The 11,479-nt window shown below is 44.0% G+C and overlaps 1 protein-coding gene across 3 annotated transcripts in view; it reads left to right on the top strand.

Annotated features, from left to right (window-relative positions):
* Positions 1–1,808: 1,808 nt before the first annotated feature.
* The window catches only part of STK24 (serine/threonine kinase 24), a 130,602-nt gene continuing 120,931 nt past the window's right edge, over positions 1,809–11,479 (top strand). For all 3 annotated transcript variants that reach the window (XM_078147278.1, XM_078147277.1, XM_078147276.1), the window contains exon 1: positions 1,809–1,951. In XM_078147278.1, the coding sequence (XP_078003404.1) occupies positions 1,910–1,951 (42 nt within the window). In that variant the 5' untranslated portion in view covers positions 1,809–1,909. The remainder of the gene's footprint in view (positions 1,952–11,479) is intronic.

Here is an 11,479-nt window from a genome sequence, read left to right as displayed (position 1 = left end):
CACTTTTGGAAAGAAGGAAGGAAAAGAGAGAGGGAGGAAGGAAGGAAGTAAGTTCCTTTGCATAACTACTGTTGGCTGCTAGAGCTTATTTCACATTTTAATTAAAAAGAAGGTGGCTAAATGGTTTAGGGCCAGCGGACTGAGAGTAAGAATGGAACATAGTTTTAGAGCTAGAAAGGATTTTAGAAATCCTCTAATCTGATTTCCTTTTTTACAGATTCAGGACCCAGGATCATACAGGTAGTCAATCCCCTAGCTGAGATTCAAACCTAGGTGCTATAATTCCATATTCAGCACTCAGCATCTCCTTTCTTCCCCAGAAACTCCTGAAAGTGGGTTAAATTAGGAACGAGGGCTACATGGGATCAAAAGGAGAGTATCTGTGGGCACTGTGGTGTAGAGGACCGAAATTAGGGTTGGCATCACAAGTTCTGGCTCCCTTTGCTCAGACCAAGGAAAGTTACGGAAAGATCTTCGCAAGATGGGGGAAAGGAGTAACATATCTGTGTTACCTTCCTTGCAGGGCTGCTCGGGGTAAAGTGCTTTAGACTTTGCTAAGCCGCTCTAGACGTTTGAGCTTATTATTTCTTTCTTCGACTCTACAGTCCCCTTCCCCTGCCGTCCCCATTTACTTCCCTTCCCACGCCTGTGGGTGGACTCTTTTGCCTGGCTCCACAGCTCGGGGATGCAGGAATCCAGCAATGTCACTTTTTGTCAGTAGCCGTGGTGCCGGCTGTGGTCACCGAGTTTGCAGACACAAAGTCCCCTAGAGGTCCCTTCCCCGTGTCTCTCTTTTCTGATCTGGCTGGGAAGTCCATCGCAACGTTGAAGCATCCACTGGCTACTCTCCCTATTGTGTTTCCTCCATCTCGCCCCTGCCCCCATCTCGGATTAGTTCGGAGTGGCCTGGGAAGGACTATTTCTTTCCACGGGGAATGTTTCTTTTAGTCTAACTACGAACAGCGTGACAGCTGATGAACAAGGAGGTGGAAGGGGGGGGGAGGACAAGGGGGAATTGTTTCCTCCTCCCTAGCCAGTTTTGGTTACTGTCCCCGTGGGTAAACTGGCCCAGGGGTTGTTGACCGAATGCCTAACGCTCGCGGCCACCCCCTAGTTCCCGGTGACCCAAGACCGCCGAGATCACGTCCCTCCCCCCGCATTTCCTTGTCCTCCCCCACCCATCGCCCCAGCCTTGGGGGAGGGGTAGGCTGACCCCGCCGCCGCGTAGCCTCTCTCCGCCCTCCCCCGGCCGCTCTCGGGGCCCAATCAGCGTCGGTGGCGGCCGCGAGGGCTCCTCCCCTCCGAGAGCCCGCCCCCGCCCGAGGCCCCGGAAGGTGCGGAGCTCTCGCGGCTGCGGACTCGGGTTGCCGGGGCCGGCTGTCTGTCGGAGGCCGCCTCCTTCTCCCGGAAACACCGGGCGGGGGGGTCCCACACCCCGGGGCCGGCCGGGGGGAGGAGGAGGAGGAGGAGGAGGAGGAGGAGGCGGAGGCTGGGGCGGGGGCTGCTGCTGCTGCCCTGGGCGGGGCGGACACGGCTCCTGGCTGGGTGTGCGTGGGGAGTCGCAGAGCGTCCCGCGGCCGCCCCGGAGAGCCCGGAAGGAGCCGCCGCCGCCGCCGCCGTCTCTGCCAGCCCAGGAGGAGGAGGAAGAAGAGGAGGAGGCGCTGCCGCCCGGGCCGCCACAGCTACCGCCCGACCGTCGTGCATGGAGACTGCGCGGCCCGCGACGAGCCGCTGATCCCCGAACCCCCGCCGCCCCGGCCGGGACGAGCGTGGGGGGTGCCGGGCTGAGCAGGCCGCCGCTGCCTCCCGCCCGTCCTGCTCCTCGTCCGATCCGCCTGCCGCCGCCGCCGCCGCCGCCGCGGGGAAGGGGCCCGGCCCGGCCTGGCCCATCCGGAGCGGCGGCGCAGCCATGGCTCACTCTCCCGTGCAGCCGGGCCTGCCCGGGATGCAGGTGAGAGCCGCCGCTGCTGCCCCCGCCGCGGGAGGGGCGGGGAGCGAGAGAGAGAGAGTGTGTGTGTGTGTGTGTGTGTGTGTGTGTGTGTTATGAAAAGTGAGTGTGAATGACCGAGTGTGTATGGGAGAGGGAGTGAATGAGCGAGTGTGGATGAATGTGGGGAGATGAGTGTGTGATTGTGTAATTATGAGTGTGAAAATGTGAGAGGGAGTGTATGTGTGAGTTTGGGAGAGCGTGTCTAACTTGGGGGGGAGAGGAGGGAGCACGCCCCAGAACTTCCCTCGGTAAACACTGACACCCCCTCCCCGCCTGCGCTCACCCTTCCGGGAGGGGGGCGCTGGCGGGGCTGGCCCCGCCCCCTGGGCAGCCCTCCCCCCGGGGCTTTCCCCGGCTGGGTGGGGGGGCACGGGGAGGGCGAGGTCTCCTAAGCTCTGTGCACCCGGACACGCTGCCTGCTCGAGGGAGGGAGGAGGAGGAAGTAGAGGAGAAGAGGGTCCTCCTGACCTTCCCCGCTGCGGGGGGCGGTGGGGGGTGTGTGGGCGTGAACGTGGCCCTGGCCCTGGAGAGGCCGCCCTGGCCTCGTGGGAGGGGCTCAGGGGTATTTGTGGGGGTGGGGGTGGGGAGGAGTGCTCCCTTTCCTCGCTAAGGCTTCACTCCCCTGCCCTCCAAGCTCCTCTCACCCCTTTAGTCCTCCACATCCAGCCTGGGCTCTAGGGAGAAGTTTTGTAGGAATGCTCTTGGGGGTCCCCCGTTTACTGGGTGTAAACACCACCGGCTTCCTGGATTGATGGGAAACGGGGGTAGACGGTGGAGAAGCCCCCTTGGGGCCACCACCCGGACGGCGGGGCTGGAGGCGGGCTGTGAACTTGGGAGGAGGGGAGGGAGAAGGGAGAGCAGGTCCAGACTCGTCCTCTTCCTTGCACACATTCGCTGCTTCAGCCTGCCTGCGGCGGGCCCCTGGCCTGGAGAGCAGGGGCTGAGGGCTGCCTGGACACCGCAAGGCACATTGGTGGGGTCTTTTGGGTTTGGGGGGGTATTTTTTTTTTGACCAGCTTTGTAGGCAAAGTTGTTAGAACTTTGAGTTCACATGCTATTAAAGTATCAAACTCGGAGGAGCTTTTTTTGGTGCCAGTGGAGGGGGAAAACTTAAGGTGCCTGGAAGAAATCCTCTTTAAAAAGGCCATATAGAGAGGAGGTCATGTAGAGAGGATTCTTACGGTGGATACAGTCTTACTCGTACTCTCATCCTAGCCCCAGATTCCCAACAGCAAATTCCAGGACACCATATATATATATATTTTTTTTTTTTTTAAGTTTGCCTTCTTGTTTTCATGGGGTATAGTTTTAGCTTTAAGTTGATGCTTTCCAGCATCTTGACCAAAAAGTACATTTTTTGGAGCAATTTTTGTCCAGTTGTGAAAAATTTTTGGCCATTTGACATACAAGGTTTTCCAAAAGTCTTGGTGCAGTTTGAAACTGCACCAAGACTTTTGGGATACCCTTTGTAAATAGTCTCCTTCATAAGTTAATACTATTTTAAAGAATGAATAGCTTCAGAATTAGTTGGGTGTAAAATCCCCATTACCACCCCCACGAAAAGACACAGAACATCTTTGTTTTCGTATATGATTTTTTTTACTAAAACACTAAATCAAAGTAATTTGTGTCTGGTGTAATTATTTTTTTTTTTGAAATTAACCAACATGGCTTTACAGATTTACATAAGTAATCTTGGTGACCAGTCCTTAGGGACTCATTCTGTTCCTAAGCAATTTGAAGACTTCTAAGCCAATAATCTTCTTGCCAGAGAACAACCCCGTGACACTTTGTACCTTTCTTATGGGCTTAACATTCTCCCTTATGCCTTAGTTATTTGTGTAATGAACTTACCCTTATTATTACATTGTGAGTTCCTTATGGGAAGTGTTAGGCCTTACTTTTTAGGTCAGGAGGATGTCAACTTGTTTTTAAAAATATTTTGGAAGTGATTTCAATATAATTTATTTCCTTTGTAATTTTTTTTTTGCATTTAAAAACATTTTTCTGAGGAGGTGTCTCTAGCTTTCACCAGACTGCCAAATGGCACACAAAAAAAGTTAAGAACTCCTCTTGATAGAGGAAAGAGGCCTGACTTTGTGGTTGGTAAATCTGAGTTTAAACCTTAATTTTGATACTTAATAGCTGAATGAGTCGCTTAAAATTCTGTTTCCTTATCTGTAAAATCAGAATAATAATGATTTTTACTATCTATTTACTCTTGGTGCTTGTGAGAAAAACTTTGTAAACTTTAAGGTGTATAACTGTCAGTTATTTCTGTCACCATTTCTAGGAACTGTGCCTTGAGTATTAAGGTGCCCAGTAAATATTTGTTGAATTAAATTGTGACAATACCATTCTTCACATTTTTAGGTTTTTTTTTTTAAAGGAAATTAAAAGCCTTAGCTGTGTTCATAAAAGATACTTTCATTTTGGAGATTTCTGACTTTTACAAAATTGTGTGTACATGCAGTTGAGGGTTGATGACAGCTGTATTTTCAGTTGTGCTTTTAGAAAGAAAAGTGTTATGTGGTGACAGTGATGTTGTGAAATGGACTTGGAAACTCTTAATTCTGTGAAATAAAGTAATTATGCTTTTGCAACTAAATAATTAAAAGTGGCTTTTTTTTAATGTTGCTAAAATTTCTCTAATGAAAAAAGAAATCATCAGTTCTTGTATCGTGGTTTGTGTTGAAGCTCTTTCTTTGGTTTAATTTTGAAGGGTGAACTAGGTGGCATTGAATGTTACCTAACCAGTGAAACAAGAATGGCCTCTTGTAGTAAAATAAATCAGGAGGCTTTTCGTTGACTGGTTTCTCTGTGGAAGTGTCAGACACCAGACCATCTCAGAACCAATTTTCTCAGATACTTAGGAATTAGACAAGTAGTAAAAGTGGCCCATTTATGTATTAGGTGCTAGGTACTAGAGTTTTGTTTGCATGAATTGGATTGGAAAAGGGAATGACTTCTTGGAGACTTGGATACACTGGGGCTTCTAAGTCAGTATTGTAGGCCTTATGTGGGTATCCAGTATCAGCAACTACTTAAGAGGTATACCATTGGGAAAACATTTTTTTTAAACAGGATAAAAATTTCTTGCCTTTCTTTGCCTTAAGAGTAAAGAAATATACTTTTCTTGGTAATTGTATAGTGAATAAATTTTGTTTTGGGCTTTTAGAAAAAAAAAGACACGAAAAAAATCTCTTGATAGTAAAGTTATCCCAATTTTGACATGTTTTAGGAACATGTGGGTTTAGTATTGCTAGTGTGATATGAAGGCATCATATATCTGTGTGCCTTAGTATTTGTTCATATTTCTTACTCCATTTTGGGAAGAAAATAAGAAAATGTTTTCCCATCTTGGTTGGTCCCTCTAGCTTCCCACCATCACCTTTTGTCCCCAATTGAAACTGCAACTTCTTAGAAGCTTCATTAAGGAGAGCTAATTTTTTTTTAATAGCTTGGGTAAGTAGATGGTTAAATTAAAGAAGTAGCTGGCCACTTGCCATTGCGCAGGCTAGTCTATATTCCTCTATACTACGTATGAGGCCTCTCTTTCCCCTATGTCTTAGCTGTGACTAGATTTTGAGTATGAAGTTTTGGTATAAACTATGGGTAGATGGGAAAAGTAGAATATTCTTACTTGATTTTGGTCCAGAATTACCTGTGATCTAAACCTGAAATTTAAAAAGTTTGTAATACTAAACACTCCAATTTATTGGTAATATATCTCTGATATTTTTTTCAAAAATTCAATTAAAGTATTAAGTGTCTACTATGATCATTGTACTGTGGGATACAATGATGGAGAAAAAGGGACATAACTTTCTTTTAGATTGTAAGCTCTTTGAGGGTTAGAGACAAGTGCACAAAGAACTATTAGTATAGCTATACTATCCTATATCTCAGCTTTGAGCTGTACTTTGGAGAGGTCAGAAGAGAGATTCTGGTAACTGCTACTTTTTTCTAGCTGAAGTAATCAGTAAGAGCTTCTTGAAGGAAGTGGCACCTGAGCTAGACCTTCTGGAAAAGAGAGGCGGACATATGCAAATGGATCATTGTAGGAATAGGGGATAGATGCAGGTTCTGTTCAGTTAAGCTAGCCTTTGTTAACTAAGGAGGTTGGAGAGTCAAGAATGCTATTGGAGAACAGTCAGTTTGACCGAAACATAAGAATGCACTAAGGGCAATAATGTGAAATAAGTGTAGGGTAGTAGGAAGAGTCCTGAAATTGGAATCAAAAAACCTGTGTCACTTGGACAGTCAGTACCTTTGTAACCATGGAAAAAAATCACTTAGCCTCTCTCAGCTTCGGTTTTCTCATTGTAAAGTGGAGTGATAGTCATATTTCCTACCTCACAGGCTTGTTAGGATCCTGTGAGCTATTAAACAGAGAGCATTGTATCTCTCTCTTTTTTTCCCCTTATTTTTAGGCAATTGGGGTTAAGTGACTTGCCCAGAGTCACACAGCTAGTAAGTGTCAAATGCTTGGTCTGAGGCTGGATTTGAACTCAGGTTCTCCTGACTTCAGGACCAGCGTTCTATCCACTGTGCCACCTAGCTGCCCCTACAGAGAGCATTATAAACCTTGAAGCTGTCATTATTAAATAATGCTAAAGAGGTAAGTTGCATGTTAGTATAAGGAGTTTGAATATAGTTAAGGAGACATGAAAGTTTTTGAGTCAGGGGAGTGGGGAGAATGATTCTGACCTTGGAATTGAGAAGATTGTTTTGACAGCAGAAGAGTGAATGATGAGATTTGGAGAGGGGAGACTCCCAACTAGGAGACCGAGCAGTTGAGAGGTTGCTCCATTAGTCCAGGTGAGAAATATTGAGTACCTGAATCAACTTGGTGGTGTTCAGAGTGGATAGGGTGTGGATATAAAAAAATGTTCCAGAGTAGAATCAGATAAGACCTACCAATTTAGTTCAGCCTCATTTATTTAGTACCTACTGGGATACAAAGACAAAAATGAAGCAGATTCTACCCTTAAGGAACTTAGGTTCTATGACAGTACAACAAGTACCTAGTTAAATAAATACCCCCAAAATGAAGTAATACAGAGTACCTGCAAGAGGTTGAGAACACTAGGGATTCTAAGAGATGGCAGTCCAGTCCAGATAGGGAGGACAGACAGCCTTGGAAAGTTACAGAGGTGCAGGATGGAATATAGGTGGGAAATGGATCAGTTGGAATGGAATGAAGAGTAAGAGAGGGCAGATAACATGAAGGAAGATGGAAAGTTAGATAAAAAACTATATTGTGGAATATTTTAGATTCTAAACTGAGGGTTTTGTATGTTATCCTAAAGCAGGAGTTCTTAACCTTTTTTGTATCATGGACACTTGGCAGTTTGATGAAGTGTATGGACCCCTTCACAAAATGATGATTTAAAATGCATAGTGTAGAATACTTAGGATTACAAAGGACACCAAAGGTTAGTGATCTTTTTTCCATCCAAATTAACAGATTCCCCTGGAATATGTATGGGTCCTAGGTTGAGAACCCTTATATTGGAGACTAGAAGGTTGATATATGAAGATTCCTGTGTGGAGGAGTAATGTGTTGAGATTTGTGTTTTAGGGGTGTCGTTCAGCAGGCATTAAGTATCTGCTATATGCCAGGCACTGTACTAGGCACTGGTGACAAATACAAAAGTAAGACAGTCTTTGCTTTTAAGAAGTTTATGTTCTACTAGGAAGTTATCATTTTGGTAGGTAATTGGATATGGAAATGAAGCCACAGAACTCTAGGAACTCCACCTGGGTGATGGGGAAGATTGTGTCACCATCAGAGAGAGGATAGTTAGTACTCAGTGTAGGTCTAGAGGAGGAAGATGATGAAATCAGTTTTGAGCTAGTTGAGTTAACTCCAGAACTGTGGTGTAATTGGAAGAGTAACAGATTTGGAGGCAGAGGATCTGGGTCCAGTTCCAGACTGTTAGTTACCACCTATGTAATCTTGAGCAAAGCAGAATTGAAGTGGCTCAAAAGAAATGAGAGATGTGCAGATTTAGCAGATTCACCACAAATGTTCACATGGACTATTTATGCCTGACTAGTGGGTAGAGCATTGGTCTTATCAGCTACAGTCAGACACACTGTCTAACATAGTGATTTCATTTTGCTCTTCTTTGAGAATGAAGGACAATAACCAGCCAACCATGTCATCTTGGGCAAGTCATTTCACTTCCTTTGTCCTCTGTTTCATCATCTGTAAAATGAGAAGGGTTTCTTTCATCTCTAAGTCCAAAAGTGCCTGGAGAACATAGTGGAGATTCCCAAAAGGCAGGTGGAAATACTTAAACTGGAACTAAGGGGAAAGGTTTCAGGTTGAGATAAAGATTTGGAAGTCTTCTACTGTAGTTACTATTGAAAGCAACAATGGCAATAGCCAAGGGTAGACATTTAAGGGATGGGAAATGGAATAAGAGCCAGTGAAAGGAGACTGAAAAAGGATAGTTAAGAGCAGAGTCTGCAAAACAAAGGAAGGAAAATTATTAAGGAGGGAGTTGTCTAGAGGTCAATGGAGCAGAAAAGTTAGGGAGGAGAACTAAGTAAAAGGCCACTGGATTTGTCAGTTCAAAAATGAGTAATTAGTGAATTTGCAAAGATGGTTTCATTGGAGTGGTGAGGAGGTCAGATTACCTGGGGTTGAGGAGTAGATTCCTCAGGAGTGTAATAGCGTTACAAGGATAGGAGTATAAACAGGTGACCTTAAGGTGCCAGTAGATTTGGAGAGGTGGGAGAGAAAGGGTCAAGGGAGGTTATGTTTAAATCTTCTTTTTTTAGGGTCTTCTGTTGATTTATGGTTTATCCAGATCCTTTTTTGCTATTTCTTTCCCCTCACCCCTATGTATTTTAGATCTTTTATAGCGGGGAGAAAATTGGACTGAGAATTGGGAGATCCTACTTTGCCAATGATTAGCAATGTAATCTTAGTAAGACAGATCTCCTGTCTAGGACTCAGTATCTTTAATTATAAAATAGGGAGATTGGACTAGATAAGAGGTACTTAACCTTTTTCTTATTTCATTCACCCCTTTGACATTCTGGTGAAATCTATAAACCCCCTCTCAGGATAATGTTTTTAAGTGCATAAAATAAAATTCATAGGATTACAAAGGAAGCCAGTTATATTAAAATATAGTTATCAAAGTTATAAAAAAAGTTATTTAAGAAACAAAGTTCAGGGACTCTTGGTTTAGAACAACTGGACTAGAGGGTTTCTAAACTGACTTTGGTAAGTCCCAGTTTCCTAATTTGTAAAATAAAGGACATGGATTGGGTTGGTGGTGCCATTGGCATACAGAATCTGTCTTAGAGGAGGAGACACTCTGCCAGTTAAGGTCAGCACCTTCTTCGCAAGCAGAGAGGTTGAGGGACTTCCCTAGAGTTGTGTGGTGAGTTTGCTTCAGAGGCTGAAATTGAACTCAGGTCTTCTGTTTTCCAGGCTAGCTTTTTATCCACTTTACAACTCTGCTTTTAAATCAGGAGTAATACTTACAGTACTGAGTTTGCAGGGTTGTTGTAAGGAAGTGCTTTGTAAATCTCAAGCTGCTATATAAATATGGATTCTTATTATGACTAAAATTGCAAAAATCTTGGTCAAGAAATGACGACAAATGAAATTGACCCCAGTTGAATTTTCCTTCTTTGCTTGTACTGCAATGGAAAGTTTTTAAATGGAAGAATACTAGAAACATCTCAAGAATTGGTAGGAACCTTAGAGAAGAGAAGAATTTGTTCTCTTTTGGGGATTATATGTGTAAACTTGAGTTTTCCATGTTGATCCTGATCCTCTAGAACTGTAGAAAGTTAGTTTGACAGGCTTTGAAGTTGTTTACGAATAAAAATTGACACTAGAAAAGGACCCTAAGTCAGATCTGTGTAGGTTGCTAAGGTTGGTTTCTAACTCGCTTCCTAAAGTTACTTTATGACATTCTGTGAGTAGTAGCTAATGATGTAAAGCCGCTGTATCAAGAGCAGGTGCTATTTTGATACTGGGCTTCAGGATGGAGCAGCCTTTCCTTCAATATAGCATACATTTACTGAGCATCTACTGTATATTTAAGTACTGTGTTGGACATTGGGGCAGTGAGAAAAGGAGGATCCAAAAGAGGACAGCATGTGGATGACTCTCTTCTTTTTCGTAGTTGGGAAAGAAAAATACTATTTCATCTATTTATTTCAGGCATATTTTGAAGGCAGGCTAGTGTCTCAAGGGACAGATGAGGTTTTCTGAGGGATGTAATTCTTCATTTAGAAAATTTCTCCAATGCTAGAGTTCTGTGCTTGATAAGCCTAAGGCTCTTTATCTTAGGGAGCAGACCACTCCTGACTTATTCTTAACATGGCCTTTTGCATGCTTGAATACAAAATTACTATGTCATAAAAGGGTTCCCATCCATTAAGTGGAGATATCTTTTGAATTGTGTTACTCCATTATTATGGCTTAGATTCCTTATTATTGAACCACATGTACTTCCTCAATTTAAGTTGTGCCATGGAATATGTATGCAGATCTGAATATTGCATTGGTTGAGGAAGGAAGAAAATGCTTTCATAGTATCTGATCAGTGAGGCTGAATGAGATTGGCTTCCTTATCTTAACCTTATATTGCTGTCCTGTTTCCATGGGGATAGGTTACAAACAAGAAAGGCCTTTGCTTGCTTGATTGCTTGCTCTGAAAAACAAGATAATTCTAGGTCTGTGGATTTGGAAAGTGCTTGATATGAACCTCCTAGTGAACCATCACTGTGATGTCTTTCACTTGGGGAACTTCCAAAGGAAGAAACTACCAGTGCAGATCTTTGAGAATTGCCTTGGAGCACCAACAGCTTAAGTGATTTTCAGAGGCAGAACTTGAACCTAGATCTTCCTCTTTATCCACTGTGCCATGCTGACTTTTTTTTTTTTGGTTAGGCAATGGAATTAAGGGACTTGCCCAGGGGTCCCACAGCTAGTGAGTGTTATGTGTCTGAGGACGGATTTAAACTCAGGTCCTCCTGAATCCAGGGCTGGTGCTCTGTCCACTGTGCCACCTAGCTGCTCCCATGCTGACTTTTGTTAATAAGAGTACTGAGGGGGAAAAAAAAGACACTTAACTCTTTCAGAATAAGAATATTCTCCAGCAAGTATGATCTGCTTGGCTCAATGGACTCCAGTGACTGAAAAGGGTTAAGTGGAAATGGGAAGCTCTCAGGTCCTGCCTTAGTGTACTTTGTTACTCTACAGCCATGTAGCTATCATACCATATTTAGTTTGTGGCTCTAAATGTCCACTATGGCTCATTTAAGTTTATAAAATATTATCTGAAATACTGACAAAAGGAGCTGTTGGAATTTGAATATTGCTATGCTTTGTCACAACTTCTGTTTCTTGGGACTTAGGGGAAAAAGGCATCCAAGAATGAAGGACTAATTCATTCACTAGTGTGTACCTTCAGGCATTTTTTTTTAAATGTCTGAAATTATCCCTCTCTTAGT

This window comes from Phascolarctos cinereus, unplaced genomic scaffold (assembly GCF_003287225.1).
Source record: "Phascolarctos cinereus isolate Bilbo 61053 unplaced genomic scaffold, phaCin_HiC Scaffold_7;HRSCAF=346, whole genome shotgun sequence".
In the NCBI taxonomy this organism is placed as follows: Eukaryota; Metazoa; Chordata; class Mammalia; order Diprotodontia; family Phascolarctidae; genus Phascolarctos; species Phascolarctos cinereus.
This window is presented reverse-complemented; position numbering and strand designations above follow the sequence as displayed.